Source organism: Gigantopelta aegis, chromosome 4 (assembly GCF_016097555.1).
Source record: "Gigantopelta aegis isolate Gae_Host chromosome 4, Gae_host_genome, whole genome shotgun sequence".
In the NCBI taxonomy this organism is placed as follows: Eukaryota; Metazoa; Mollusca; class Gastropoda; order Neomphalida; family Peltospiridae; genus Gigantopelta; species Gigantopelta aegis.
The window spans coordinates 63,380,142-63,408,130 of NC_054702.1; the positions used below are offsets into that span (position 1 = coordinate 63,380,142).

At 35.1% G+C, this 27,989-nt stretch overlaps 1 protein-coding gene across 1 annotated transcript; it reads right to left on the minus strand.

Annotated features, from left to right (window-relative positions):
* Positions 1 to 193: 193 nt before the first annotated feature.
* On the minus strand, positions 194 to 27,958 carry LOC121370904 (nuclear valosin-containing protein-like). Its single transcript, XM_041496438.1, has 24 exons — positions 27,810 to 27,958; positions 24,383 to 24,456; positions 22,485 to 22,534; positions 21,950 to 22,052; positions 19,186 to 19,252; positions 18,509 to 18,742; positions 18,064 to 18,157; positions 17,075 to 17,139; positions 15,918 to 16,052; positions 15,300 to 15,401; positions 12,955 to 13,072; positions 10,653 to 10,794; positions 9,343 to 9,480; positions 8,886 to 9,025; positions 8,406 to 8,485; positions 8,118 to 8,240; positions 7,250 to 7,354; positions 6,509 to 6,571; positions 5,924 to 6,046; positions 4,693 to 4,792; positions 4,128 to 4,234; positions 2,263 to 2,339; positions 1,643 to 1,796; positions 194 to 300 (listed from the first exon to the last, which is right to left on the minus strand). The coding sequence occupies exons 1-24, from the start codon at positions 27,900 to 27,902 to the stop codon at positions 241 to 243; spliced, it is 2,547 nt and encodes an 848-aa protein (XP_041352372.1). The 5' UTR covers positions 27,903 to 27,958; the 3' UTR covers positions 194 to 240.
* Positions 27,959 to 27,989: the final 31 nt, after the last annotated feature.

Below are 27,989 nucleotides of genomic sequence, written 5' to 3' on the forward strand. Positions count from 1 at the left end.
CATTTATCTCACAAGTTGTTCTAAAATGTATCTAACGAGCGAAATCACTAATCCCGTGGCTAGTGGATTTCATAAAAATTCTAGAAACCCTGCATACTCTCAAATTATTTTCTGGCAAGAAGCCTGATGAATGCCAGTGTGTCTTCACTTCAGTATATAGTAAATTTCCAACAATCAAAACTATAACAATGTAAATAATATTACTTTAATGTACAACAAATGATACACAAGATGCAAATATCAGACAATGTTTGTATCTGGCTGAAGTCGTGTTTTCAATCGTTCATATTTTTCTTCATCCTAAAAAAATAAAAAATAAAAAATAAAATAAAATATTAACTACTAAAACTATTATTAATATAAAATTATATGTCTATGAAGGATATTCAATTACGACTACAGAAATGGATATAGTTCAGCATTTCATTTCATTTCATACATATTTCTGTGCTAGTATCCATTTACGGCAAGCATGCTGTTCTGGGAACACACCCTCAGCTAGATGAGCTGTCTGTCCTGGACAAGAGGGTTAGTATATGAGAAGTCGGTGTAGTGGCCTTACACCTACTCGATGAGTTGTTAAACTCACTCTAGGTACCAGGATGTGAACCCAGTACCCACCAGCCTTAAGTCTGATGGCTTAATCACTACATCACCAAGGCTGACATATTTTAATATGTATATGAGCACTCATCTTCATAAATCAAAGCTAATATTCGTTCCTTGTATTCAGCCTTGATACATGTAGTCAAGATTACTGATATCCACTACTAGCGCCCTCTACTGGAAGAAAATTTGTAACACCGATTATGTCCCTTACACGATGACATCGCTGACCAATCACAGCATCGGTAACATGTGACAATCTTGAAAGCAATATCAAAAATTAACCGCCGGATGCTAACGCTGCCATCTTTGTTTACAATAACAAGGGAATCTATAAGGAGAGCTGCGATTCGTTGCAATCAGATCTCATTGCATCCAATGAAATTTAAGCATTTTGTGGCACGATTTCTTGACGACATGTATCAAGGCTGAATACGAGGAACGAATATTAGCCTTGATTTATGAAGATGATGAGCACTTAAATAGATCAGACATGAGGTCTTGTTTGTCTGGAGTTGCCTTCTCTTGAAAGTGCAGTTATTGAGGACCAGAGAAAGGTTATTGAGAAATACTAGATTACCCAGGGAAATGAAACTGGACTTTTGACTTTAAATGACTTAATATGAGAGGATTAGGCAACGAAGCAACACAGAGATGGGAGGGGAGGGGGGCAGAACATAAAAGCTTGTGACTGCTCTAAAAAATAGAGAAATTGGTTGCCTGTATGTAAAGGTATTTACTTACAAACTAGTTTTAATGTATAATATATATAGTTATACAATAAACATGCAGTCCTATCCTAACTGTGAAACCAACTTTTTTACTACTTTAACCGGTACTATCTAAATTATTGTTCCTTATATCGACTATTAATAGTATAAATACTCACCTTTTTACTACTTTAACCGGTACTATCTAAATTATTGTTCCTTATATAGACTATTAATAGTATTAATACTCACCTTTTTTACTACTTTAACCGGTACTATCTAAATTATTGTTCCTTATATCGACTATTAATAGTATTAATACTCACCTTTTTAGACACCGATGGCCTGACCTTTTGAAATGCAGCTTCAAAGTGAACCTTTGCTACTGATATGTGAACCTGGACTCTGTCTGGCTGGGATATGATGTCCTTCAGTGCTGTCACTGACGCTTCACGTACCAAGGCAGCCAGATCGGCACCTCTGAAACGTTTAATATAATTGTGTATATAACTTATACATTTATATATAACTTATATATACAACATTTTAGATGTGTTTAAGTCTTAAACGCATACAATATATGACATTTTCAAGTATGCCTGCATTTATCATTTTTTATTAAACAGGAAAGTGTAATTAGGCTCAAAACACACACTGGAACTGGAACTGGAACTGGAGCTGGAGCTGGGTCTGGGTCTCGTGAGTATGGTACCAGTTGAAAAGAAACGCACTGAATCAAATGTGTCAAAATATCCTGCATATGTGTTAGTGTGAACTACAGATCTGGCAGCAGGTGTCATAGAACATGTGCTATTTTGACAGCAAGATACGGTCCGGACAAGAAAAAGTTAACAGACGGACGTATGGATGGGCATATGGATGACGCCATACCATAATACGACGCATCATAGATGGGCATATAAAAATCAACGTAAAAAGTACATACGTTAATCTGTCACATCGGGAATCTTTGGATATTTCTTCCAGATTCACATCAGCAGAGAGGCTTGGCTTTGTGCCATTCTGAAGGAAAATGAGAAAATAACAACATACAAACTGTCCACAATATCGTTGTTATTATTGAGACATAAATGTCAGATGAAAAATTAACGGGATCTGAAAAAAATAGGGAACTAAATATCATGTTATCTATGTTTTTGTCCATCCATCATCTGTCTAATAGATAGAGGCTATTACCAGAGTGTTTTTCGGTATCGTCAATATCATATATTAGGAAAACAAATTGTATTATGCAAGCCTCTGGTGAGCATAATACATTATTTTTATTCCTAATATATGATATTGATGATACCAAAACACACAAGGGTAATAATCTCTTTATCATATAATCTCAAGCTTAATACAACATGTTTTTGTAAACAGTATACGGAACTTTAATTCCAGTCAGCCATTACCCCATATTCAAATGATGTAAGAATATGTGACGCGTTATCTTTTTGAATGGAAATAACATCAAAACTTGAATGACGTCAGTTTGTACATCGTTACATAAAAATAAGTTAGTGCTTAACATTTTTTGTTTTCTGAACACTGGACAGCTTTCAGTGTAAAGTTGCTATTGAAATATTTTTGTTTGATGACTATGAAAGAAAGAAAGAAATGTTTTATTTAACGACGCACTCAACACATTGTATTTACGGTTATATGGCGTCAGACATATGGTTAAGGACCACACAGATTTTGAGAGGAAACCCGCTGTCGCCACTACATGGGCTACTCTTTCAGATTAGCAGCAAGGGATCTTTTATTTGCGCTTCCCACAGGCAGGATAGCACAAACCATGGCCTTTGTTGAACCAGTTATGGATCACTGGTTGGTGCAAGTGTTTTACACCTACCCATTGAGCCTTGCGGAGCACTCACTCAGGGTTTGGAGTCGGTATCTGGATTAAAAATCCCAGGCCTCGACTGAGATCCGAACCCAGTACCTACCAGCCTGTAGACCGATGGCCTAACCACGACGCCACCGAGGCCGGTTTTGATGACTATGAATGCATACGTCAGTTATGTAGTGTCACCATAGTATGTTTGTTTAAATGTCAATAAATGTAGTGCTGTGACTTCAATTAATTTTACATCTAATTTGTAAAGTTATAAAATTTTGAAAGTATGTGATCTGAAAAACATCACATACTTTGATTACACTGATATGCTAGCTAATATATGATAAAAAGTGATATTAATGTCCGACTGGTGATTGTCACCTTGGTTACTGTCTGTCTGTCAGTGTGTCTGTGTGTTTCAGTATGTTGCTCTGTTGTGTCTGTCCTCTCTGAAAGAAGTATGCTCAGATTCTCACCTGGTAATTATTATCTTGGTGACTGTGTATATAATATTGTCTGTCTGTCTGTCACTCTAAGTGTCCGTCTAAGTCTGAACGGGCTGTGCTCATATTCCGAGTTAGATAAATGTGCATAGAATTTTGTGTCTGAGAGGGGGACATGCTCATCTTGTGAATCTTACCTTGGTGATTGTGACTAGAATATCGTGTCTGTTTGTCATGTCTGTCTGTCTGTCTGTCTGTCACTCTAAGTGTCCATTTAAGTCTGAATGGGCTGTGCTCATATTCAGAGTTAGATGAACGTGCAAATAATGTTGTGTCTGAGAGGGGGACACATTCATCTTGTGAATCTTACCTTGGTGATTGTGACTAGAATATTGTGTCTGTCTGTCTGTCTGTCATGTCTGTCTGTCTGTCTGTCACTCTAAGTGTGTATTTAAGTCTGAACAGTCCATGCTCAATTCCGAGTTAGATGGACATGCATATAATGTTGTGTCTGGTGAATCTTACCTTGGTGATTGTGACTAGAATATCGTGTCTGTCTGTCTGGGATGGAAGACCAACATACAACATCTTATCAAGTCGGCCAGGACGCAGAATGGCTGGATCAATGATGTCTGGAAAAACAAAATCAAATATTTGTATTTCGTAAAACACTATAATGTAAGCTAGGATCTGTTGTGGACTAGTTGGATTAGTTTGCAAACTGTACCGTACATCAGCAAAGATACTACTGTCGACCATTTATGGAACGCTGACCTATGACAATCTACAACAGTAAAAGTTTGTTTTGTTTAACGACACCACTAGAGCACACTGATTTATTAATCCTTGGCTATTGGATGTCAAACATTTGGTAATTTTTCTACAACAGTAAGTTTACCCTTTCAATTTAGGATTGATAATGTAAATAATGTGCACATATTTAAATTATGTATTATATGTTGTGGAATACATTTCCTGTACTGGATTGCTAACACATTTTTAGGCTTTTTATGTTTATGTTACTTCAGGTCAAATGTAAATTACAAGTTTCAATGTTTTATGTAATATAAACCTTGAATTCCATACCAACCTGGTCTGTTTGTTGCTGCCATGATAAAGACCTGTTTCCGAGACTCCAAGCCATCCATTTCAGTTAACATCTGGTTAACAACCCGAACGCTGGATCCTCCCTAAATAAATAAAATAGGATTCCAATGACAAAATAATTTTCAACAATTCCCAGTTAATTATTTAATAACTGGTTACAAGATCTATCTAAATACCTATCCAAGTATTAAAACTAATCTTGACACAGACTAATGCTTTGAAATATTCTCCAACAGAAAGAAAAAAGAAAGAAGTGTCTTATTTAACAACGCACTCAACACATTTATTCTCAGACAGAGTTTAAAAAAAAACATAAGCCTTTTACCACTTCATTAATATTTTAACCATTTTAATTTATTTCAATACTTATTTCCAAGGTTATATCCTATTAAGATTCAAGCATGCTCTTTTGGGCACACACCTCCACTATCTGGGCTGTCTGTCCTGGTCAGTGGGTTAATAATTAGTGAGAGAAGTCAGTGTAGTGGTCTCACACCTACCCATCATGTCATTAAAGCTTGCTCTGGATGGTAGCCGGTAACAAAGTGCAAACCGGCCTCGGTGGCGCAGTGGTTAAGCCATCGGACTACAGGCTGGTAGGTACAGGGTTCGCAGCCCGGTACCGGCTCCCACCCAGAGCGAGTTCTTAAGGGCTGATTGGGTAGGTGTAAGGCCACTACACCCTCTTCTCTCTCACTAACAACTAACAAACTAACCACTAACCCACTGTCCTGGACAAATAGCTGAGGTGTGTGCCCAGGACAGCGTGCTTGAACCTTAGTTGGATGTAAGCACGACAATAAGTTGAAATGAAATGAAATGAAACGAAGTGCAACCCAATACCTATGAGCTTTAAGTCTGAAGGCTTAAACACAACATCACCAAGGCTAGTAGCTGTTTACCAGTTTCTGTTTTCCATGTTTACTAGTAGGTTGGTAGGACTTTTTGGGGGTGAGGAGGGATTTATAGATAATGAGTATTTAAAATTGTAATGAAATTACTGAAATTAATGAAGACATTCAAAACTGCATACACATTATACAGATCATTTATATTCATTTTATTCTAATACCAAAACTAAAATAAAAATAGATATACATTCAATTCTAATGCAAGCTTTATATATAAAGTACGAAATCAATAAGACAAATGGGAAACAACCTATTTTACAATACAGTAACAAAACCACTTAACCTGAGCATGCTCTGACATACCTCTCCTGAACCAGAACGTTTGGGGCAAAGTGCATCCAACTCATCAAAGAAGATGACACATGGTGAAGAGTTACGTGCCCTTTGAAACACTTGTCTCACAGCCCTTTCACTTTCTCCAACATACTACAAAGAAGGAACAATACTCTGCCATTCAAATAATGAATAATACTCTGTCATTCAAATCATGCATAACAATGTACAAAGGGACTTCATTTTGTCATTATTAGAAAAGTAAGTAATCGAAATGGGTTTGATAAGCTATATGCTTAAAAAAATTAAGTTCTCATTACATCACAGCCCCTTTTTCTATCCTCAACACTCCCTCTCAGAATTTCATGCCACCAAATGGTCACTTTCACTGGGCTTGCTATACTATAACAGAAAACCGAGGGACCCATTTAATGAAGCAATCTTAGCACTAAAATCACTAACTACTTTATCTAGTTAAGCTAAGATCACTTCAAAAAACAGGGCCCTGGTACCCAAGATATCTACCCGGTACATTGTGCCTGAAGCATAAAATGGCTATGAGTATTGAACTAAATTAGAACAAATTAATAAAACATTATATGATAGGAATCTCACCATGTTAAGTAGTTCTGGACCTTTGACAGATATGAAGTTAATTCCAGACTCGTTAGCAACAGCCTGAAAAAATACAATAATATATGAATAGTTGATAATTGATAATCAAACGTCAAAAATAAATTTTAGTAATAGGAGATAGTTACTTTGATTTAGTTGGGGAAAAAAAAAAAAAAAAACAATAAAACCTCATCAATCAAACATATTTTTGAAATAATACCATATTGTTAATTTCAACTGAATGCCAACATGACATTATACGGTTTGTAAGTGTTAAGACACATCAGAATGAATGAATGAATGAATAAAGAAATGAATAAATAAACAAATGAACAAACAAATGAAAAACACACCCAGCACAAAAACAAATGTTGACTACTCAGAATTTTCCATTCCTTTGTACATTAGTCTTTTAAAATTCAGTTTATACACAAAGACAATAAATGCCACCAAAAGTCAATTTCTTGCTGCCCACAAAAGCAGTGCTATGAGGAGAAACAAACCACTTGTCTGTGTAATAAAACATTCTGTACGAATCAAAGAAACATTCTATGTACAAATCAAAGAAACATTCTCTGTACGAATCAAAGAAACATTCTCTGTACGAATCAAAGTAACATTCTCTGTACAAATCAAAGAAACATTCTCTGTACGAATCAAAGTAACATTCTCTGTACTGGATTTCTGATCTAACATGACTATCATTTGTCTCACACACACCAACTGAAAACACAAATTTACCTTGGCTAGTAACGTCTTGCCACAACCCGGTGGACCAGCCAGCAGTATTCCTGGTGGACTGGTCAGACCCAGAGCCTTGAATTCAGCTGGATGCTGCACTGGTGCCTGTTAAAGAAAGACTTTCTTTAACTCTCTGCATACTGTCAGCAGGAAATGCTTCCCAATCAAAACCCTTTACTTTGATCCAAATTTAAATTAATGTCTCCCCACTATTATACTAGACTAATAATTAAAATCATTAAAACCTACCTAAAAGCATTAAATTAATACTGCCATTGACAAGTCTAGGGAAGGTCTCTCTCTGTACAGCACAAATTGAAGAGTTAATCATTGACTATTAGGCATCTATAATATGTAACTGTCAAATAAGGCTAATTATTATATACATGTATATATATCTTCCCATAGATATGTGGGCAGTTTGACATACCAGTTATGAAATTGGATGAAACAAGCAAAACCCCAATGGGTTTATCAACTGAGAGGAACCAACCCCACAACATCTCAGGTGAACCCTTTTGTCACCAAGTTACATCCTGTATATCTAGATCTTTTATATCTATTTATTTTTGTTTTAAAGCATCTCTTTAAAAATTCTGTCAATCCAATAGTCAAATTTCATTACCTTGATGTTGAAGTGCAAGATACTGGTGGTTAAATATGAACATAATAACTGATTGAAAAATCTGTGCCACAGAAGAATTTCTCACTCTCAAAATACTCTCAAGATTACAGAAGTTGAGATAATAAAGTTTGACTGTACTTGTAATAGCTGCAATGATAACAAAAAAAAAGAGAGCAAAATCCAGAGCAAATATATTGTTTTTTAATTTGCTTATTTTACAGTTGAATAATTCAAATGACTCACAAGAATTGCCAGCTGAAGTTCTTCCCTCACAGACTTGAGAGCTCCAACATCTTTCCAGGTGACATCAGGAATGGTGGCAAAACCCTCTCTCTTAGCTGATGGCTGCACATAGCTTATCGCTTGCTATAAAGTAAAACATACTTTTAAAAGTTCCATGAGACATAAATCACAGGTCTATTCATGTAATATTAATATCAGATCTTTCATTTCACTAAGTTTTAATTCAAGTTTACTGAAAATTAATGTGTGCTTTAACTAATTTTTTTATTACATCTTCTTACAACCCACCTGAAAATCTTCTCCAGTAATGTACAAGTCTTCTAGCTGTTTGTCTGTCAGTGGGGGCTGCTCCTTCAACCAGTCCAAGACTGACGAATACAAAATCACACAATACTAAACAGTTTTTAGACAGTGATGTGAAAAATACAGAACATTAAAATGTTACAGGTTTGTGATTTCAATCTAAAAAGACATTTAAAGGAAGAGTTTCCATTTTAATTAATAATTATATATAATAATTTACACTTCAAAGATTATGTACCTGAAAATTCTATTTATTCAATTTTCTTTCGTCAATCAGTGTATATTTTATCCTGCAGATGACATTAAATAATACTAAATACACTGGTAATCTCCAACATATGATATTGATTAATATTTAATAGACTGGTAATCACTCTTATAAAGGGTTATCAAGAATTTATTTCGGTTATGATACTGCCAATTTTTTGTTATGTCTGGAAAGGCCATACCAAACTACATTCGTACCTGTCAGTAATTCACTTGATCTGCTGTTCTGGCTTATACATTCTTCTTTTGATTTAACAGAATCCACACACACGTCAACAGAAGCATCTGTGTTTTCATCTTTCATCTTGACCAATTCCGACTGTATAGTATCAAAAACCCTGCAATAATATTCATATAATATCCAGACACAATTACATGACTCTAATAACATTGATATAGAGGTGTGAAATAAGGGTCATATTTCATTGAAATTACAGAATACAAATAAATAATAAAACAAAAAACTCACACAATGGTTCAGTTAGTTAAATAGTGTGTTCTTCCAGTTGTTGTCATCACATGTGATTTTTGTTTAGCACAATGGTTACCTATAAACATTCATTATTATTCACCTTACCTCATAAAAGATTTAAAGCAAATATGCTAACATACACAAGCCAATACAGTATTTCTTATTAAAAATCCAGACGCTTACCTGTTAACTGCTATCATAGCTGCCTCCCTAGCTAAGGCCATAAGATCAGCACCAACGAACCCTGGTGTATTTCGAGCTAACTGATGAAAATCAAAACCTTCACAAAGACGCAAACTCTTGCATAGAACCTGCAAGATCCTGAAAGTGTAATCATATCCATTAAATCAATTATCTTTTTTTTAATCATAGTTTGATACTGAAATAAAATGTTAATATAGCTCGATCTAAAAAATACAATAACATATCTGCAGAACAGACTTGTTAATTTTCGTGATAAAATTACAGGATTTTTTTTTTGTTATACACAGAAGCCTTTAGTCCACCTGTCCAAAACAGCAATCCAAAAACCAACAAAATGTGGTTTTTCATTAAGGGTGAACTGTTCTTTAAAGCCAGATTTCTAACCCTAGCAACAGCCATATGCTATTTTTTTTTATATAAACAGGTCAAAAACATTTTGTCTGTTGCATAAAATGTTTATTTGTAAATGTTTATTATCATTACCCATATGGGCTAAAATATACAGGGTAATATTTTTTCGATCTCTGCACAGTGTGCAGATTGCTTCTACAGCCACTGATTGGCTGGCTTAAAAATCACGACGTTTGGTTGGTTGCTTGCTATGGCCGGAACTTCACTTTCATTCATATAATGTTTCCATTCATGAGTCAGATTACATATACGTTATACGATCTACACAGATTTACCAAAAAAATGGACTCATTTGTTTCATAAACATGAAATGGTATATTTTCATAAGCAGCGGCTTTAGTAATATATAAAAATAATTATTTTCAAATGCAAATACAGTTGTATTATTTTGTACTGTAAACATTTGGCTGTAAAAAGAACGTCGTTAATGCTATGACGTCACTTACATTACATCATGTAATGCGCGTAAGATTATATGACGTAATGGCTGATGGCTTTGTTGTAGACTGCAGAGGAATTTTTACATTAAAAATCAGTTAAAATTGACAATGGGTAATAAAGAGAATAACCAACTCGCTACGAGGAGTTACGAATTATCTGTCCCTCGTAAATGAATGTTGTAAAACCCTCGCCAAAGGCTCGGGTTTACAACATTCATTCGCTCGGGACAGATAATTCATAATTCCTCATAGCTCGTTAGTTATTCTCTAAATATCCACCAAATTATCGAAAAGTAGCTAACAAATATTTTTAGTGTAAGCCCTGCACAAACTTTCAGATTAATATACTTGTCAAACATGTGTTACTAACATATCTTGCACAGATGATCCTAGATAGTGAAAACTAAATGCAGATTCCAGAACAACACTGTAGAATACCTTTGTCTTGCTGATTCATCAGGAATCCCCATTGATATCTCTCGATCAAAACGGCCAGCTCTTCTCAGTGCTGGGTCGAGAGAGTCCGGGCGATTGGTCGCTCCAATCACCAATACATTTGCACTATTCTTCATGTTTAAATCTGAAATAAACACACAAAAACAACCAGTTATTTTACTATGGAATACTATGACACTTAGTACTTGAAAAAGACTCAATATTTAAAATATAAACATCAATACTGAATGTCTAAAAGGTTTGAAATTTGTTTTGTGAAATAGATGGCAATCTTTACTTCTCATATTTCAAGATGGAAGCAAACAATACAAATTGAGTAGTGATTCTAGACATCAATGTCACCTTTTTTAACAGCAATGTTGAAGGCCATCAACCAAACGACCACAACTGTGACAGAGCTATCATTAATAGCATCTGTGACTTGGGTTTAAAGAATGCTTTGTATAAAGACACCACTAGAACACATTGATTAATTAATCATCTGCTATTGAATGTCAAACATTTGGTCATTTTGACACATAGTCATCAGAGGAAACACGCTACATTTTGTTCCTAATGCAGCAAGGGATCTTTTATAGGCACTTTCCCACAGACAGGAAAGCACATACCACGGCCTTTGACCAGTGCACTGGTTGGAACATGAAAAACCCTAATCAGTTGAATGGTGGTTTGATCCCGTGATGCAAGCACATAAAGTGAACACTCAACCGACTGAGGTAAATCCCGCCCCGTGACTTGGGTTTAATCTGGTGACTGTGTTGACTGTCCAGTGGTCACTGTCAATGTGGGCCAGGGTAGGGCTCTCACTTAGGCTTGGTAGGTCGGTTGTAGTGTTGGATCAATCACCTTCAGTGGGACTTATTGTTTCCCCCATCCTCTAGTTAAACCAAGTGTTGAGATAACATATCTTAGACATCAAATAGCAGAGTTCGACAAATCCGCTAGCCCGACGCCCGTGGCTAGTGGTTTTTAAGTTCGGGCTAGTGAGAAACGCAAAACAACTAGCCCCTGCGGGCTAGTGGTTTTCCCCCTCCTCTCGTCATCGCTCGATTGTGTTGTTGTTTTTTTTCTTTCTTTCTTTTTCTCTCGGCTGAAATTTCGTTTAATAAATTTGATTGTGACGTTTGTCATCAAATAATATCAACAACGCACTCAGTATATAATAATAATCCACTTGAGCTAGGTCTGCAAACTGCAGTAACATGCTATCTCTACATCGTCACAGTTACAGCATGCATTGTTTACCTTTCCCTTTCAAGTTTCTGGCACAGGAAATAAAGTCTAATGACATGCGTGTTTTGATTGGTTAGACACGTCACGTGGTAGTTAATCTCGCACATATGTTTTAGGCTAAGAACTTGGAAATCACCAATCGCGACGACAGGTTAATCTCAATCAAGTAAACCCCAGCCATGCTTTGAATTTCAGTGTTTGTTTTATTTACTTATTGTTTTCTAATTTAACACTTCACTAACATCTGGTTATCGGCAATCAGTAAAACAATTTACTTTAATGGTAACCGCATATGCAATGACTCGGCTTGGCCTATTATGTGTAGCGGTTTGGATAATACGTCACAGCTGCCGATACAAGATAATACCTTTTTTGTTCATCAATTAACAACGGATTAGATGTCGCCGTTATATTCTTTTGATATCGGTCTGACACGGGATAATGCCCTGTATTTGGCATCACCGTTCCTGGCGACATAAATAGTAGGCCCTAAATATATAACCAACTACCAAATACACTGAACCATCTATTACCGTGTGTCACACTGTCGTACCCTCATTTAAATTTAATTATTTTGATAGTGTGTTTAGATACCAACCAAGAGTTTGCTCAATTAATTTTCCCCGGGGGGGAAGGCAAAAACGAAAACGGGACAATGACGATGGATCACACTTGACAAAAGACAAAACGTACGACACGACAAAAAACTGAAAGTTACAACATGATTTAAGTGTTTGTTTTATTTTACTGTTATACTCGTAAATATGTAATGTTACAAAAATTATATAAAAATCCAGTTATAATTGATCCGGAATTTGGGCTAGTGCTTTATCTTGGTGGGCTAGTGGTTTTCACAAACCCACTAGCCCTGTGGTTAGTGACTTTTCTAAATATTTGTCATACTCTGCAAATAGCTGTACAGAGTTTGAAGACAATGTGCTGAGATGTTATTAACAAATTGTTTCTTCTTTCCTGTTATATTGTCTCACATCAGTAAACCTAAAATAGTATGCCCTACAAGGTATTTTTTATAATTAGCCTACATACATACCATCCATACAAGACAAAAGCTGAGCGACAATTCTTCTTTCCATGTCTTTAGAAGCCGTTTCTCTCTTTGGTGTGATGGCATCAATTTCATCAATAAAAACAATACATGGGGCTGTAGTCTGAAATAAAATAAAACTCATAAAAGTTTAATGAATTAATACTTTTATATTATTTAGCAAGTAAATGTTTTTGTGTATAATATAATTTGTAAGACCAAGTACAGGAATAAATAACAAACAGTGTAACTTGAAATTTCTTACAAATATATTTGTTTTAGAGATAAAATGAATGTCCTCATCTACAAGATACAAAAAAAAAAGATCTACACAAGATCTACACAAGTGAGGGAGTGAAATATGTTGAATGCAATTAAGACATTAATGCTTAACTGCATCATTCAAAATGTTTGGGGCTACTTATCGATTAAAGTAAAAAAAACTTGTACCTCAGTGTCACACTTTACTTAATGTGTTTCTATTCCGAATGGCAAGGCAAGTACAATTGTGGATGAAATAAAGAAAGAGGTTTAAAATTATGTGATATATAATTCTAATTTTACTCTATTGCCTATTTTGTTAAGTTTTCTTCAAATGTAGCCATCGTGCCATCTCTCTAATTACTAGTATCAATAATGTAAGGCTGTCGTATGTGCTGCCCTGGCTATGGGAAAGTACATATCAATGGTCCCTTGCTGCTAATGAAAAAATGTAGCAGGTTTCACCCGAGACTGTCAGAAATTACTAAATGTTTCAGTGTGCTCTAGTGGTGCCATTAAACAAAAAACAAACTTTATTTTTAACTGTAAAATACCCAAAACATATAAGTCAAATGTTCTCCTTCTACTCTGTTCACTATTTCGGATCGAACCACCTTGGTGAATCCATTCAACTGAATGTGCTTTTTTCTTATTCCAACTAGTGCACCACAACTAGCCAAAGGTTGTGGTATGTGCTTACCTGTCTATGGGGAAGTGCATATAAAAGATCCCTTGCTGCATTAGGAAAATGTAGCAGGTTTCCACTGATTAGTACAAGTCAGAATTATCAAATGTTTGACATACAATAGCCGATGATTAATTAATCAATGTGCTCTAGTGGTGTCATTAAACAAAACAAACTTTCACTTTAGCACTGGATCTTGGATCAGATGCAGTGCATGCTGAATCTTCCTCCATAATAAGAAAGAGTGTGTTCACAAATTGATGTTTCAATTTGCATCCGTTTTTATGTTTGAATTAATTTTGTGATGAGAATCTCTGCTCACATGTCACAGAGGTGATAGGAGAGAGCAATAAAATCTGGAAAACGTTCACTATAATTATTAACAAATGAAACACAAATATCTTGAAGTCATTGCTTTTTTAATTAGAGATGGGACGATTAATTTTTTTCATTTTCAATTTGATATTTATTCCCTTCAATTCATAGTAACCAAAACACCATTCTTGAGGTGGGGAATATTTCAACATGCTTGTTCAGCAGCAAAGACCAGGTAGTGTGCAGGTAGCCGTATACCAAATAGTATCTGAGTGGGTCAGAGTTCGAGGTGCACCCAACTTTTCATCCCATAGTTGACGCTACCAGTTTTGCAATTGGTGATAAATGTCATTATGTAAAAGTATTTGATAAAATGTTGTTTCATCTTGTCAGTAAGTTTCTATAATTTAATTTGAACTAGTGTCAATGTACCAACTACAAATGTCCATGAAACATGTGCGGGGTCCGACTAGAAATAGCATGACAATTTTTGTGTGGAATTAGCGTAGTCATAGATGCTACCCGTTGTGTCTCAAATGAGCAGCGTATCCACCAATTTTACAGGTAAGTGGTGGTATTATTTGTATCCATGGTGTATGTCGATTGATACACTGCATGTAGGAGTTTTAGCCACATATGTTGCTATTGTTGTCTATGGGATCTGATTTGGTGGTATAGACCCTGCAAAAAAACACAATGAACCTGCATAAGTCTTGGATTCAATTTTCTCCTCATAATACGTGTAGCACCAACACCATTATTTTTTTCCATCATAACTGCTGCTCCATCTCTTGCCCAACTACCTGTTTAATATATACATGACGTCCCAGTTTTTTGTGTGTGTTTTATCATACATTATTAATAAATATTTTTAAATAATATGTATGAACTTATTTATTTCAATGCAATAATTTTTGCATTGTCAATACATGACATATTGTATTGAATATATACATTCATCTTTAATTGTGGACTTCAAAATTCATAATGGGACTCATTAAATTTGTAGTGGACTCAGTCATGAATCCATGGACTCTCAATATTTTTCCAACTTTGCCTATTTAGAACTAAAATCAGTACAAAAACGTACCACAGCTTTGTCAAATAGATCTCGTATCTTTTCTTCAGATTCACCAGACACTCCCGATACAATTTCTGTTGAAGCAAGTTTGATAAATGGTAGGCATAATTCCTAAAGAAAAATTAACATATATGAAAATAAAACAAAAACAGAAAATCAACCATTACAAATATGCATCTATTCATTTAGGTCTCTATGAATTTAGTTTGAAAACCCCCAAAACAAACAAAAACCAGGCTAGGGACTTTCAGCACACACCATAGTGACATCATAGCTTACGATGGTTTTACGATTTGATAAAGTTAAGATAGCTTTCAAAATATGGGTCCATGAGTTAATAATTTAAGAGCCATACTTTTGTTATCAACATCATGTAATTTGTATTGATATTCCAGCTCACCGTTTCATCAATAAATATTAGCAGTGTAACATCTGGCAAACCCACTACCACCACTAAAGCTACTCCATAAAATTAGCAATAATGAGTCTTCTAAATGCACTTTCCCCACACACATTATAATGAAACTTAAAATACACAATTTAATAGGCTTCTTTAACTTGTCAAACTGCTGTAATTTCATAAAGCATGTGATTCGTTTTAATGCAATTTTTAAATTGATCACACACCCCAGCTATCGCATGAGCGAGGAGGGTCTTGCCACATCCCGGTGGACCGTGAAGGAGAATCCCCCGCGGGGGAGTGATCCCGAGTTTCTGGTATACTTCAGGATGTTTCATGTGAACCAGCAGCTTGCACACTTCCTGAAACATAATACAAACTAGTTAAAAAAACACAAAATACACTGAGGTCTTAATAACCCAAAACACACCTATCTAATAATATATAATAAAAGAAACATAAATATTTTTTCGTTGATGTAGTTTATTCATAAATAGACCATCCATATGGGCCTAAAATGTTTGTACACCATTGGTCATTTCAACAGATACAAAAACTAAATTATTTAAAATAAATTAAAGAAAATTTGATTAATATGTGTGTTCATTGTTGGTCAGTATAATTTACTATTACAGCATATATGTTATAAAAAGAGAAATACGGTTGTACAAATGACACCTCCACATATTTTAAAGTATGGAGATTTGGGGTTTAACAGACATTTATTGAGATACTTGGTCAAGATAGTGAGGAAGGAAACCACACATAAGTATCGTGACTGCTTGCGTGTCATATATTATTACTGATTTTATATTTTATGTGTTACTGTTATTTCTCCCATCCCTAGCTATGCAAGACAGACCCATTCCATGACGTCAGCCCATGAGGAATAAATCTGTCTTGTATAGGCAATGACGTCATTGCATTTAAAATGTGGAGTCATACGTCGTTGGTAATATGACATCATATTAATGTCAGTTGGTTATATTTTGTTATTAAAACCTTCATTATAAAAGCTATCTTGTTAATTTGTAGTGTTAAATTACATTTAACAGATGCAGCAAATATGAGAGTTTAGTTTATTTATGATAAAAGGGTCAAATAAAGAAGTTACTGTTTCAGCCATCTTTGTTTGTTCGTGTAAAATAATGGTTTATTTATTGAATGGATGAGAGAAAAAGACTCCATCATATGCGGTCATGTGGGATAGAAAAAGTACAACCTCTGTGGTGGGAATTTCGACCCTGGGACTGAGCAAGCCTCGTTTCCACCACCTCAGGAGTACTTTTTCTATCACACATGACCATATATGATGGGGTCTATTAGTATTGGAATTAAAATGAAATCTGCTTTGAAGACAAAAAAAAACCTTCAGTTACACAACCTTCAGAGTAGCTTCATTCCCACCAATATCATCAAATGTAAATGTTGATGACTGAATCACAGGTCCTGTTAAGAAAGACAAAAACAATGTGAAAAATAATTACAACATTAATCCTATAAATACATTTAATGTTGCCTCATAAACGTAACAATAAATAAAACATCATAAATAGTAAATAATAGTAAAAGATCTGTCGTACATCAGCCAAGCACTTTACCAATGAGCTACAGGTATATCCCGCCCACACATTAAGAGACCACAATCTACAGAGTTGGATAAATACACTAGCCCTTGGTCCCATCTAGTGAATTTTTGGACTGAGCTAGTGAAAATAATCAATTATATTACAGAATTCATAGGGCACTTGCCAAGGTTTCTGCGAGGGCTAGTGACTTTCTCAAACAGTTGTTGAACACTGAAATCTACTACTCCCTCAAGTGACTGCATAGCACTAGTATGACTCTTTATTATTAACAAACTTTACAATTTGGTTTCTCATTCTCTAATGAAGTTTACCTTTTTGTTTCTCATTTTCTATGAAGTTTACCTTCAATGTGTACTGCATTTTCTATGAAGTTTACCTTCAATGTGTACTGCATTTTCTATGAAGTTTACCTTCAATGTGTACTGCATTTTCTATGAAGTTTACCTTCAATGTGTACTGCATTTTCTATGAAGTTTACCTTCAATGTGTACTGCATTTTCTATGAAGTTTACCTTCAATGTGTACTGCATTTTCTATGAAGTTTACCTTCAATGTGTACTGCATTTTCTATGAAGTTTACCTTCAATGTGTACTGCATTTTCTATGAAGTTTACCTTCAATGTGTACTGCATTTTCTATGAAGTTTACCTTCAATGTGTACTGCATTTTCTATGAAGTTTACCTTCAATGTGTACTGCATTTTCTATGAAGTTTACCTTCAATGTGTACTGCATTTTCTATGAAGTTTACCTTCAATGTGTACTGCATTTTCTATGAAGTTTACCTTTTTGTTTTTCGTTTTTTTCTGTTTGCTTCTCTTCTTCACCTTTTTGTTTCTTGTTTTTCTTCCGACCAGACTGAGAAACATCACTTGATGGCTAAAAAAATATTTTGTATCTTAAAACATAGTCACACCTAACTTTCATCAACAATGTATATTTAATAATGTATGATGAATGTAGGTGTTTAGTTGTAACCAAACAGTCTTATATTATCCATATTTAAGACGTACACCTATCTAAAATAAATGTGTAACAAACACCTTTTATAAAGACTCACTGTGGGTCCTTTAGGTAGCTTGTACAAAGTTTTAACTACACTAATTTGTTTAACAGCTTGAAACTGTTATTTACATCAAACAAAAAGTCAACTGTTTTTCCACAGTTTAAAACTTCATATTCTATTTCCATTTTTAATCAATATAATGTAAATTTACCAAACATTCCAACCTTTTTCACTACTGGTGTTTTGGGTACGCCTGATGTACCATTTGCCTCGGTTAGATCAATGATTGTTTCAGCTGTTGTTGAGTTTACACTTGTGTCCATTTGCTCATTCAGTCTTGAATCTTTTATGGTCTTCAGCTGTCCTTTTTTCTCCGACTCAACCGACTGACTTGTCTTGGAGACAGTGGGTGAGCTTTTGTAGAGGTCAAACATCATGTTGTTCATGGAGTTAGTTTCCTGTTGTAGAACACAGGTAAAGTGTTAATCTTGTCAGGTTATTAATAAAATATCAAAAAAGCTCAGTTAAAAAAAAAGAAAAAAGGAATGTGTCTTTCAAACTGTTATAAAATATGGGAATTGCAACACTTGGTATGGAGAATAACAAAAGAAATTTATCCATTATCAATGTAGTTTAGTTCCCACAGAATGACTAGCACATACCTTACATACAACAGTAAAACAACGATTTGAATGGGCAATATCCCAATGGGTCCACTGATGAGGATTAACTATACAGCTATCACATCTTGGGTCAGTGTTCTATTTAGCTACACTGTACTTGAAAAAACAATCATAATAATAAACTGAGCTATTAGAGTGCTAAATCTGGCTATTGTCATTTCAAGTCCAATGAATCCCTTACAACCTGTACCTTCTGCAAAACTATAACAACAATTTACCTCATAGACTTCATAATCAGGATTCTCAGATGAAAAACTTTTGTTGTCTGAATCTGAGTCATCCGAGCTGAAATATAATAAACTAAATTAAATGTAATGTAAAAATGCAAAGGTCGGCTGAGCCGATTACAAATTATAGGGAACTAGTTGCAAGTTGCCAAATTCATGTTGTTTATTAATCATCTGTACAAGGATAAAATATTTTACGTTAAAATGTAGCCAATAGAATGAATTAAGGAATGTTTAATGACACCCCAGCACAAAAAATACATCGGCTATTGGGTGTCAAACTATGGTAATGCAAAGAAATAAGGTGATGATCAACATCAATATAAAAATTCAAGATTTAAATAAAAATAGTGTAAAGAACTGTGCAAAAATACAAATATCACAGATAGATGCTGACTTTTACTCAAAATTTCTCAATCTGTATTGACCATTCTCAAAGAGAATGTTACACCCCTGCACCACAGTGAGGTTACAGCATGCGCAGGGGTAGCCAATAGAAAGAAAGAAAGAAATGTTTTATTTAATGACGCTCTCAACACATTTTATTTAGTTATATGGCGTCAGACATATGGTCAAGGACCACACAGATTTTGAGAGGAAACCCGCTGTTGCCACTACATGGGCTACTCTTTCCGATTAGCAGCAAGGGATCTTTTATTTGCGCTTCCCACAGGCAGGATAGCACAAACCATGGCCTTTGTTGAACCAGTTATGGATCACTGATCGGTGCAAGTGGTTTACACCTACCCATTGAGCTGTGTGGAGCACTCACTCAGGGTTTGGAGTCGGGATCTGGATTAAAAATCCCATGCCTCGACTGGGATCCGAACCCAGTACCTACCAGCCTGTAGACCGATGGCCTAACCACGACACCACCGAGGCTGGTAGGGTAGCCAATAGATTACATTTATAATGGTTCTTTTACATCTTTGGGATTTCTTTATTTTTCTGCACTAACAAGAGTTACATATATTGTACAACTTATTTACAATTTGCGTAAAATTTGTACAGTGTTAAATTACATTTTGTCTGACATGGTAATTATAAAGTAGAAAAAAACACACCTGAATTTAAGCATTAAATAATTTTTTAGTTGAAATAATTTAATGATTTTATTTCATTATATGGAATTTTACATCAATGAATTATGTCATGTATTACAATAATAAATTTTGAAAGATGCGTTTCACAAAGAAAAGGGGCCGTGGAAAAACACTTTGTGTCACCCATTAAAGAGACCGTATGTAGCTCAGTGGTAGATGCTGGCAACGGGTCACAGGGATCAACTGCCCTCTGGGTTTTATCACTTCCTAACCAGTACATTAAAGGCCACATGGTATGTACTGTCCTGTCTCTGGGAAAGTAGGAATAACCTATGTAGTGGCAGTGGGCTTCCTTTCTTTCTCTTTATCGACCAAGTATCAAAATTAATCATTATCTGGTCATTAAAATGTGCTGAGATGTTGTTAAACAAACATTCCTTTCCTTTTCCTATCTTTATTTGCCATTCAATTCCACATCCTTGTTCACAATAATTAAGTACTTGGTTTCACTATCTTTTTTACTGAACAATAGAATAATGTGCTTAATATTAGAGTGATCCAGTTTAACTATTAGACTCCCATTTCTCACCTACAGGAAATGATTCCACCAAGATTGCAACACTTGGCATGGTGAATGACAAAAGAAACTTATCCATTATCAATGTAGTTTATTTCCCACAGAATGACTAGCACATACCTTAGATACAACAGTAAAACAACGATTTGATCACCCATTAAAGAGACCGTATGTAGCTCAGTGGTAGATGCTGGCAATGGGTAACAGGGATCAACTGCCCTCTGGGTTTTATCACTTCCTAACCAGTACATTAAAGGCCACATGGTATGTACTGTCCTGTCTCTGGGAAAGTAGGAATAACCTATGTAGTGGCAGTGGGCTTCCTTTCTTTCTCTTTATCGACCAAGTATCAAAACTAATCATTATCTGGTCATTAAAATGTGCTGAGATGTTGTTAAACAAACATTCCTTTCCTTTTCCTATCTTTATTTGCCATTCAATTCCACATCCTTGTTCACAATAATTAAGTACTTGGTTTCACTATCTTTTTTACTAAACAATAGAACAATGTGCTTAATATTAGAGTGATCCAGTTTAATTATTAGACTCCCATTTCTCACCTACAGGAAATGATTCCACCAAGATTTTTTTTTAATCAGTAATTAATCTTCTACTGCCTACACTCATCTACTATATTATATAAAAAGTAATGGATTCCTCCATGCTTTTAAACATTTAGTAGGGAGAAAAAGTAATTTTAGTTGATTAATTTGGTCCAAGAGTCTAATAAAACCAATTACTGATGTTTGCTGAAGCATCTACTTGATTACTCCCAAAAGTACAGGTATTTCTTAAAAAAAAAAAAAGAGTTGATATTAGGATGTCTGAGGTGCTTGGGTTGCAAGATTGAACCCTCACTGTTGATACATTTCTGATCCCCCCCCACCCCCTCCAACCATCTCAACAAGTGCCCTATGACTGGTATATCAAAGGCCGTGGTATATGCTATCCTGTCTGTGGGAAAGTGCATATAAAAGATCCCTTGCTGCTGATGGGAAAATGTAGTGAGTTTCCTCTGAAAACTATGTGTAAGAATTATCAAATGTTTGACATCCAACAGCTATTCATTAATAAATGAATGTGCTCAGACAAATTTATTTCTTACAAATATGAGCAATTAGCAGCAGGACCTCACCTTGTGTCAGCAGTCTTGGTCTTCTTGGAAAGATGTTTTGCTTCTTCTTTACTCAACAAATCAGGGTCATTAGCATTTAGTTGCTGGCAAACCAACTGATAGGCTTTCAAAATAAAACAAAAAAATTATATGACAAATAACCAGAAATGACATTAGTTACATTATTTATAATATACATGTGGAATGTTAACAAAAACTAAAAACTTTTAAACAAGACATAATGTTAAAGCTAAAACATGGACTACAGCTGTTATGCCATGTCCTCTTACAGTATACAAAACAATAAATGTACAGCGTTAATTTTTTGCATACTATAGAAGGGAACATTTTGTTCAGTATCGCGTCGCAATCACTTCACAATTTTAAAACATAAAACAATAGTTGCTAATAAATTTTCAATTGACTACAAATATTGCTAATCAAGATTTTGAAAACAAAATGTTTCCCGACTAAGACAGTCTTAGTGTAGGGTGGTGGTGGTGGTGGTGGTTACACTGAACAACATGACATGAAACTGACCTGGTGAAAAACTTACCTTTTTCAACCGACTTGAAAAATGTGCTTCTTTTCTTCCTGGCATATTCTCTAGAACAATAAAAACAAAACGTTAAATATTCACATACCATAGTATTAAGCTACATACCATACAACATATATACCACTTTACTATTAACATTTTCATAATTATGTCACATACCGTATATCTTTGAATGTAAGTCGACCCTGCCTATAAGTCAACCCACGTTTCTCTGGTAATACAATCAGCAATGTTTGCTTGGACCCGCTTATAAGACAACCCAGTTTCTGTGGCAAGTTGTTCTTGACATTACTAAATGATGACAAGCATATCATTCTTATTTTCAGGTTGTGGTACAAGATTTTCATTTCACAAACAACAAACGTCGCCATACTTATTTTGTTACTTAAAGTACCGGGTATTTCCTCCATATCAGTATGAGCACCCTCTGTAAAGCTACGTTTTATAGTAACATGAAACACTGTTTTCATTGAAGCCAAATTTATGTCAACAAATACAACAAACAAGGTAGGTTTTTTAATATATACAATTTTACTACAGTTTCTTTTAAATAACATTTCATAATTACAACTGTCAATATTAAATGCCATAAAATTGTGTCCAATTTCAAAATAAACAATTGTCAAAAAGTACAAATATAGCGTCTGTTGTATTTACAGCTGAATCATTAATCAAATGCACAATGACTCGGTGACCACCCCCAGAAATCCTCATCCCCACTGTCTGACTCCCCAAACAAGGTTTCAAACTCGGTCGGCGCCATGTTGTCTTGGTACAGATCATCATCCTCTTGTTTCTTCCCCAGCTTCCTGGGCCCATTCTGTTTCATTTGAACTGCCTGGTCCCACCAAATCATTGTACAGGTCATCATCCTCTGTACCATCAGTTCAGAAACGATTTTTGTACCATTGCATTCAGAATATCATCCCATGCTTTCTTCACCCATCCACATACAACTTCAATTCCTGGGCACTTCAAATTCCCTCCCTTGATGAATTGTTTTGTTCCTTCTATCATCCATTCATTCCACTATTTCCTCATGTTGCATTTAAACGGCTTGTTTAAGCACACATCTAATGGTTACAACAGAGAAGTTTTTCCTTCGGGGATGACTACTTTGTGTGTTTTCATGCTTCTTAACTTTTTCTTGATGCTGTCCATCAAATGAACATGAAACATGTCCCAAACCAACAGTGACGGGCGATTCTACAGTGCCCCGGGCCTTTTATTCCACACATCCATCAGCCACTAGTGAAGAATTTCCTCATCTACCCATCCCTTTGGTTGTGCGGCTACGAGAACACCCGGCATCTTTTCCTTTGTCGAAGTTTTCCGTTTAAAAATCACCATAGGTTTTAACTTAGTTCCATCTGCCAAACCAACAGTGAAATGAGATTTCTCTGCACCACATGTCTTAATAGACACTGTTTTTTCACCTTTCACGTGGACAGTTGAATTTGCAGGCATGTCAAAAAACATCAAGAGTTTCGTCCCTATTACCAACACTCTGCAGTGTATATAACATATTTTTTCTATCGTCAATCACAAACTTGTGAAACTTTTCCACTTTGTCGTTGACATCTTTGGGTCACTTCTGCGCGATGTGTGTTCTTTGACGCAGTGCAAGTCCATGTCGATTCATGAATCTGGGACACTATCCCGCTGAAGTTTTGAAGTCCAATGTTTGTTCGGCAAACTGGTCACTTTTACTAAGTTTTAGCAAGAGTTAGGGCCTTGATGCTTACAGATGTCCGTGTTATAATGTAACTATTTTGCCCAAGTTCCAGGATCCACTCATTCAAGTAATTTTCCATACCCACATATGGACTAGGATTTGATTGCATCTTCTTGAGTGTAAAACATCTGACTTATAGGCAAATATATACAGTACTTACCCATATTGTTTTTGTAAATCTTCAGCAATGTCGGAAATGTTGAAGTGCTTTTTACCCCGATTTACTTTCATATACTGCAAAATATACAGAATGTGAAAGAAAAGATACATGTAGTTTATATTTGTGAATATAAAACAAGAATATATATACAGAATACATGCTGAATAAATATTTGCCTCTATGAAATATATTATAAAACAAGCATTCTTCAAGATACGTTAGCGAAGCGATAAAAACTGTGACAAAAAACTCAAACTGCATGTAGGCAGTTGATAATATCATTGAGATCTATGAAAACACATCTGTTAATTAAAACCATAGTTCTATTTATATTTGTATTTAATAGTACTAGAAGGCCTACTGTAGATGATATAAAATGGTCTCATATGGGAATGTCAGAGGTATAGTTTAAAATTTCAGTGTAACATTTTTTTTAATAATTTATCTAGCACAGGCCCAGATCCTGGGGGGGGGGGGGGTCACAGGGGTTCATTGACCCATCCCCCACTCCTGACTCAATGCTGTATATTAGTCCTTAAAATTATGCTAAATCCATTATTGCATGTGCTTTATTTCATAACAAATCATAGACTATCACAGATGTAGATGAAAACCATGATCCTTTAATTTAAATATGTTTTGCCATATTACATACTGGTACCATGGCCTTTAGTGTAGGCCTATAGGGCTTCTAGAATTTTTATAAAATCCACTAGCCATAGGATCAGTGATTTAAAGGTGCTCTGTCATGGAAGGTTGACCTAATTATTGACCCAACAAAAATTATATGACAATATATACCTTTGATTTGTACCTAAAAGTACTTCATTTAAGCATCTACATAACCAGCATATTCCACTTATTATTGATATTTTATAAAAATAATTGAATTATGTCAACGGTCCATAATTCAGAGAAAAATAATGGCTATTTGGAGAGCAGAGGTGTGACATATTATTTTTAATCACATGACGGGCATTCCCCGAATAACCGCAGTAATAAAAACATGTACTGAATGATAATAAGCTTATACATTAATTTATTTTGATTTATTTTAGTAACAGAAGCATGTAAAACGTCAACAATCTCGACTAGTTAGGCCTTTGCATCTATAGGTAAATTTATCGTTAGTCGTTTGCAAAAAACTCTAAATATCTAGATCACAAACATCTTCATTTTCTACCATGTCAAATTGATTTTATGCAAAATATGTCATAACAGCTGACTTGGTATAGGAATTGTTACATTTTAAAAGAATACTCTGAACTAGACAATGTTTATATACGATGTGACTATATATACGACGGCCGTGTATATAGCTTCCACTGACGAGGGCTGGCTATATTCACAGCAAAAATGTATATAGGCGGTAAATAAGTATTTGATTGATCCATATTACCGAACCATCTGGAACAGGAGGAATACATTATAACTAAGTACTGTACGAACAGTGTGTTTTCTGAACAGGGGAGATAGGGGGGTGGGAAATATATGAATCTAGCGGATCCTTTTGTGTATGTTTTCCATAGACATATGAATAGCGTAATATTGCCCCTACAATACTAACAACAAATTAATAATAAATAAATAAATAAATAAAATTAAAAAAATTAAATTAAAATTACAAATTACAAATAATCAGTGATGAGGTAGATTATCTGAAAGAGAAACTAACTTCGGACAGTACACAAACTAACAACAGGGCTTGAACGTAATAATTTTTTACTGATTGCAATTTTGAGGCTCCTAACGTAACTTTTTTGAAAAGTTAATTTTACCACAAATAAATATGACTTAAAGGTTATTTTGATGTATTTAGTCATATGTCAAATGCACAAAATTGCAAGGGGCAATAAAACTCAAAATACATATTTTTTATATAAGTAACGCTGAGACCACTCCCGGGTCCTCCTCTAAATTTATGTAATGTTTCTGTAACAACCGACCCCACCCACCCCACTGCGACATGATTTTACCAACATTATAAAACATGTAATAATAATAATAATAGTGTATTATTATTATTATTAGCCTACTACTACCTTTTTGGGGTGGAGGGAGCGGTGTTTTATCTGAGGGGTTTTTTGGCTATAAAAATGCAAGATTAATGTGCATGCACACACCCACAAATGGCAGGCGTAACTTGTCCCTGCACGTAGATTCAACTGGGTTAAGTAATAATTAAGCCAACCTTTTTTCTTTCTTTTTTTTTCTTTTTAAGCTGTAGATTAAACCGAATGACCACTTTGAGAATCAGTCTAAATAATTTGCAAATGTTTAACGAAAAACGACTGGCTGGTCGTATGCCACATTTGACACTGGAAAACATGTTATCCGTTTTCGAACCAAGCACTATAGCGTTGTAACCGTCTAGACTCCCCCCCCCCCCCTGCTAAATTCCATGCACACGCACCTAATGATGATAATAATAATAATAATAATAATAAATAGTGAGTTCATGTTCCGACTGTTTATTATTTTATTTCAGTGTATTCGCAGTTATTTTCGTCATGAAATAATATATATATATTTTTTTATTATATAGCCGGCCCTCATTTGCCAAGTCTCTATGCACAGCGGTCGTTTATATAAAATTCTAAAATACATTATACGGTTGTCGTATATACAGCCTCATCACTATGAGTCTGTTTTGCCATATTTTTTATGACTTTTTACAAGAAGACTTCCAAATTTTAAAAATGAAGCATGTCATGGAATTCCCTCGATCGTAGTTCAATTAAAATGTTTTGGATCATACAATAACTAGGTTTGGTATTCCAAATGAATGTAATTTCCATTTATAATCCATATTAATTTTAGAGAAATATGGCCCACTAAATCCGTGATTGAGCGCCTTTAACAAAATTTAGTAGCCATGATTAAAAATTAACTAGCCCTACATTACTTAATAAATTTTATTAAATAATAGTAATAATTGGATATGTCATCTGAAGAGAGAGATAGAGCTTAAAACCACTAACATTGGATGGGTGGGTGTGGGTGGGCTTAGGATATTCATATTTACAAAATAGACTCAACTACATTTGACCAAAAAAAATTGACTAGTTGTCGGGCATGCCAATAGTAGTGATTTACTAGCCCAACATTGAATATCACTAGCCATGGGAGTGGGACTACCATAGCTAGAAGCCCTGGGTGTATCAGTCATAAAGGTTGTCCCCCCCCCCCCCCACACCCACACACACACATACCAACCCACCCACCCAAGTATCATTCCTACCAGCCTGCCTTGCCCACCATGTTCCACCCTTTTACTACCATATGGATGATGATGAAAACTTAGTGGAATGGAATTAAGTACAACAATTCCAGCATTAATGATTAAGCACGTTATAACTTATAGCACGACTTTCGATTGCGGATTAGTCTTCGAAAGAATGATATTTTGGTAAGTCGTCGGTATTACCTGTTTTATTCGCGGAACAAGTTTCGGATCACTGATATAATTGCCGTGTTGTGACATGCTACCTAGTTTGTATTCCTGACTTTTTCGCTTCATACTGACGCAGAACGTAAACGCAATGAAAACTGCGTAAAAACGTGCAAATGACTGACAATCATGTTACTGTTACGCTCAACCGTAAAC

Excerpts from the sequence above, each read along its gene's own strand:
- LOC121370904 (XM_041496438.1), bottom strand. The coding sequence starts at position 27,902 with ATGAAGCGAAAAAGTCAGGAATACAAACTAGGTAGCATGTCACAACAC. Across the intron at positions 17,140-18,063 it reads AAAAAACGAAAAACAAAAAG|GACCTGTGATTCAGTCATCA; the intron begins GTAAACTTCATA and ends CTTTCTTAACAG. Across the intron at positions 15,402-15,917 it reads TCGCTCATGCGATAGCTGGG|GAATTATGCCTACCATTTAT; the intron begins GTGTGTGATCAA and ends ATTTTTCTTTAG.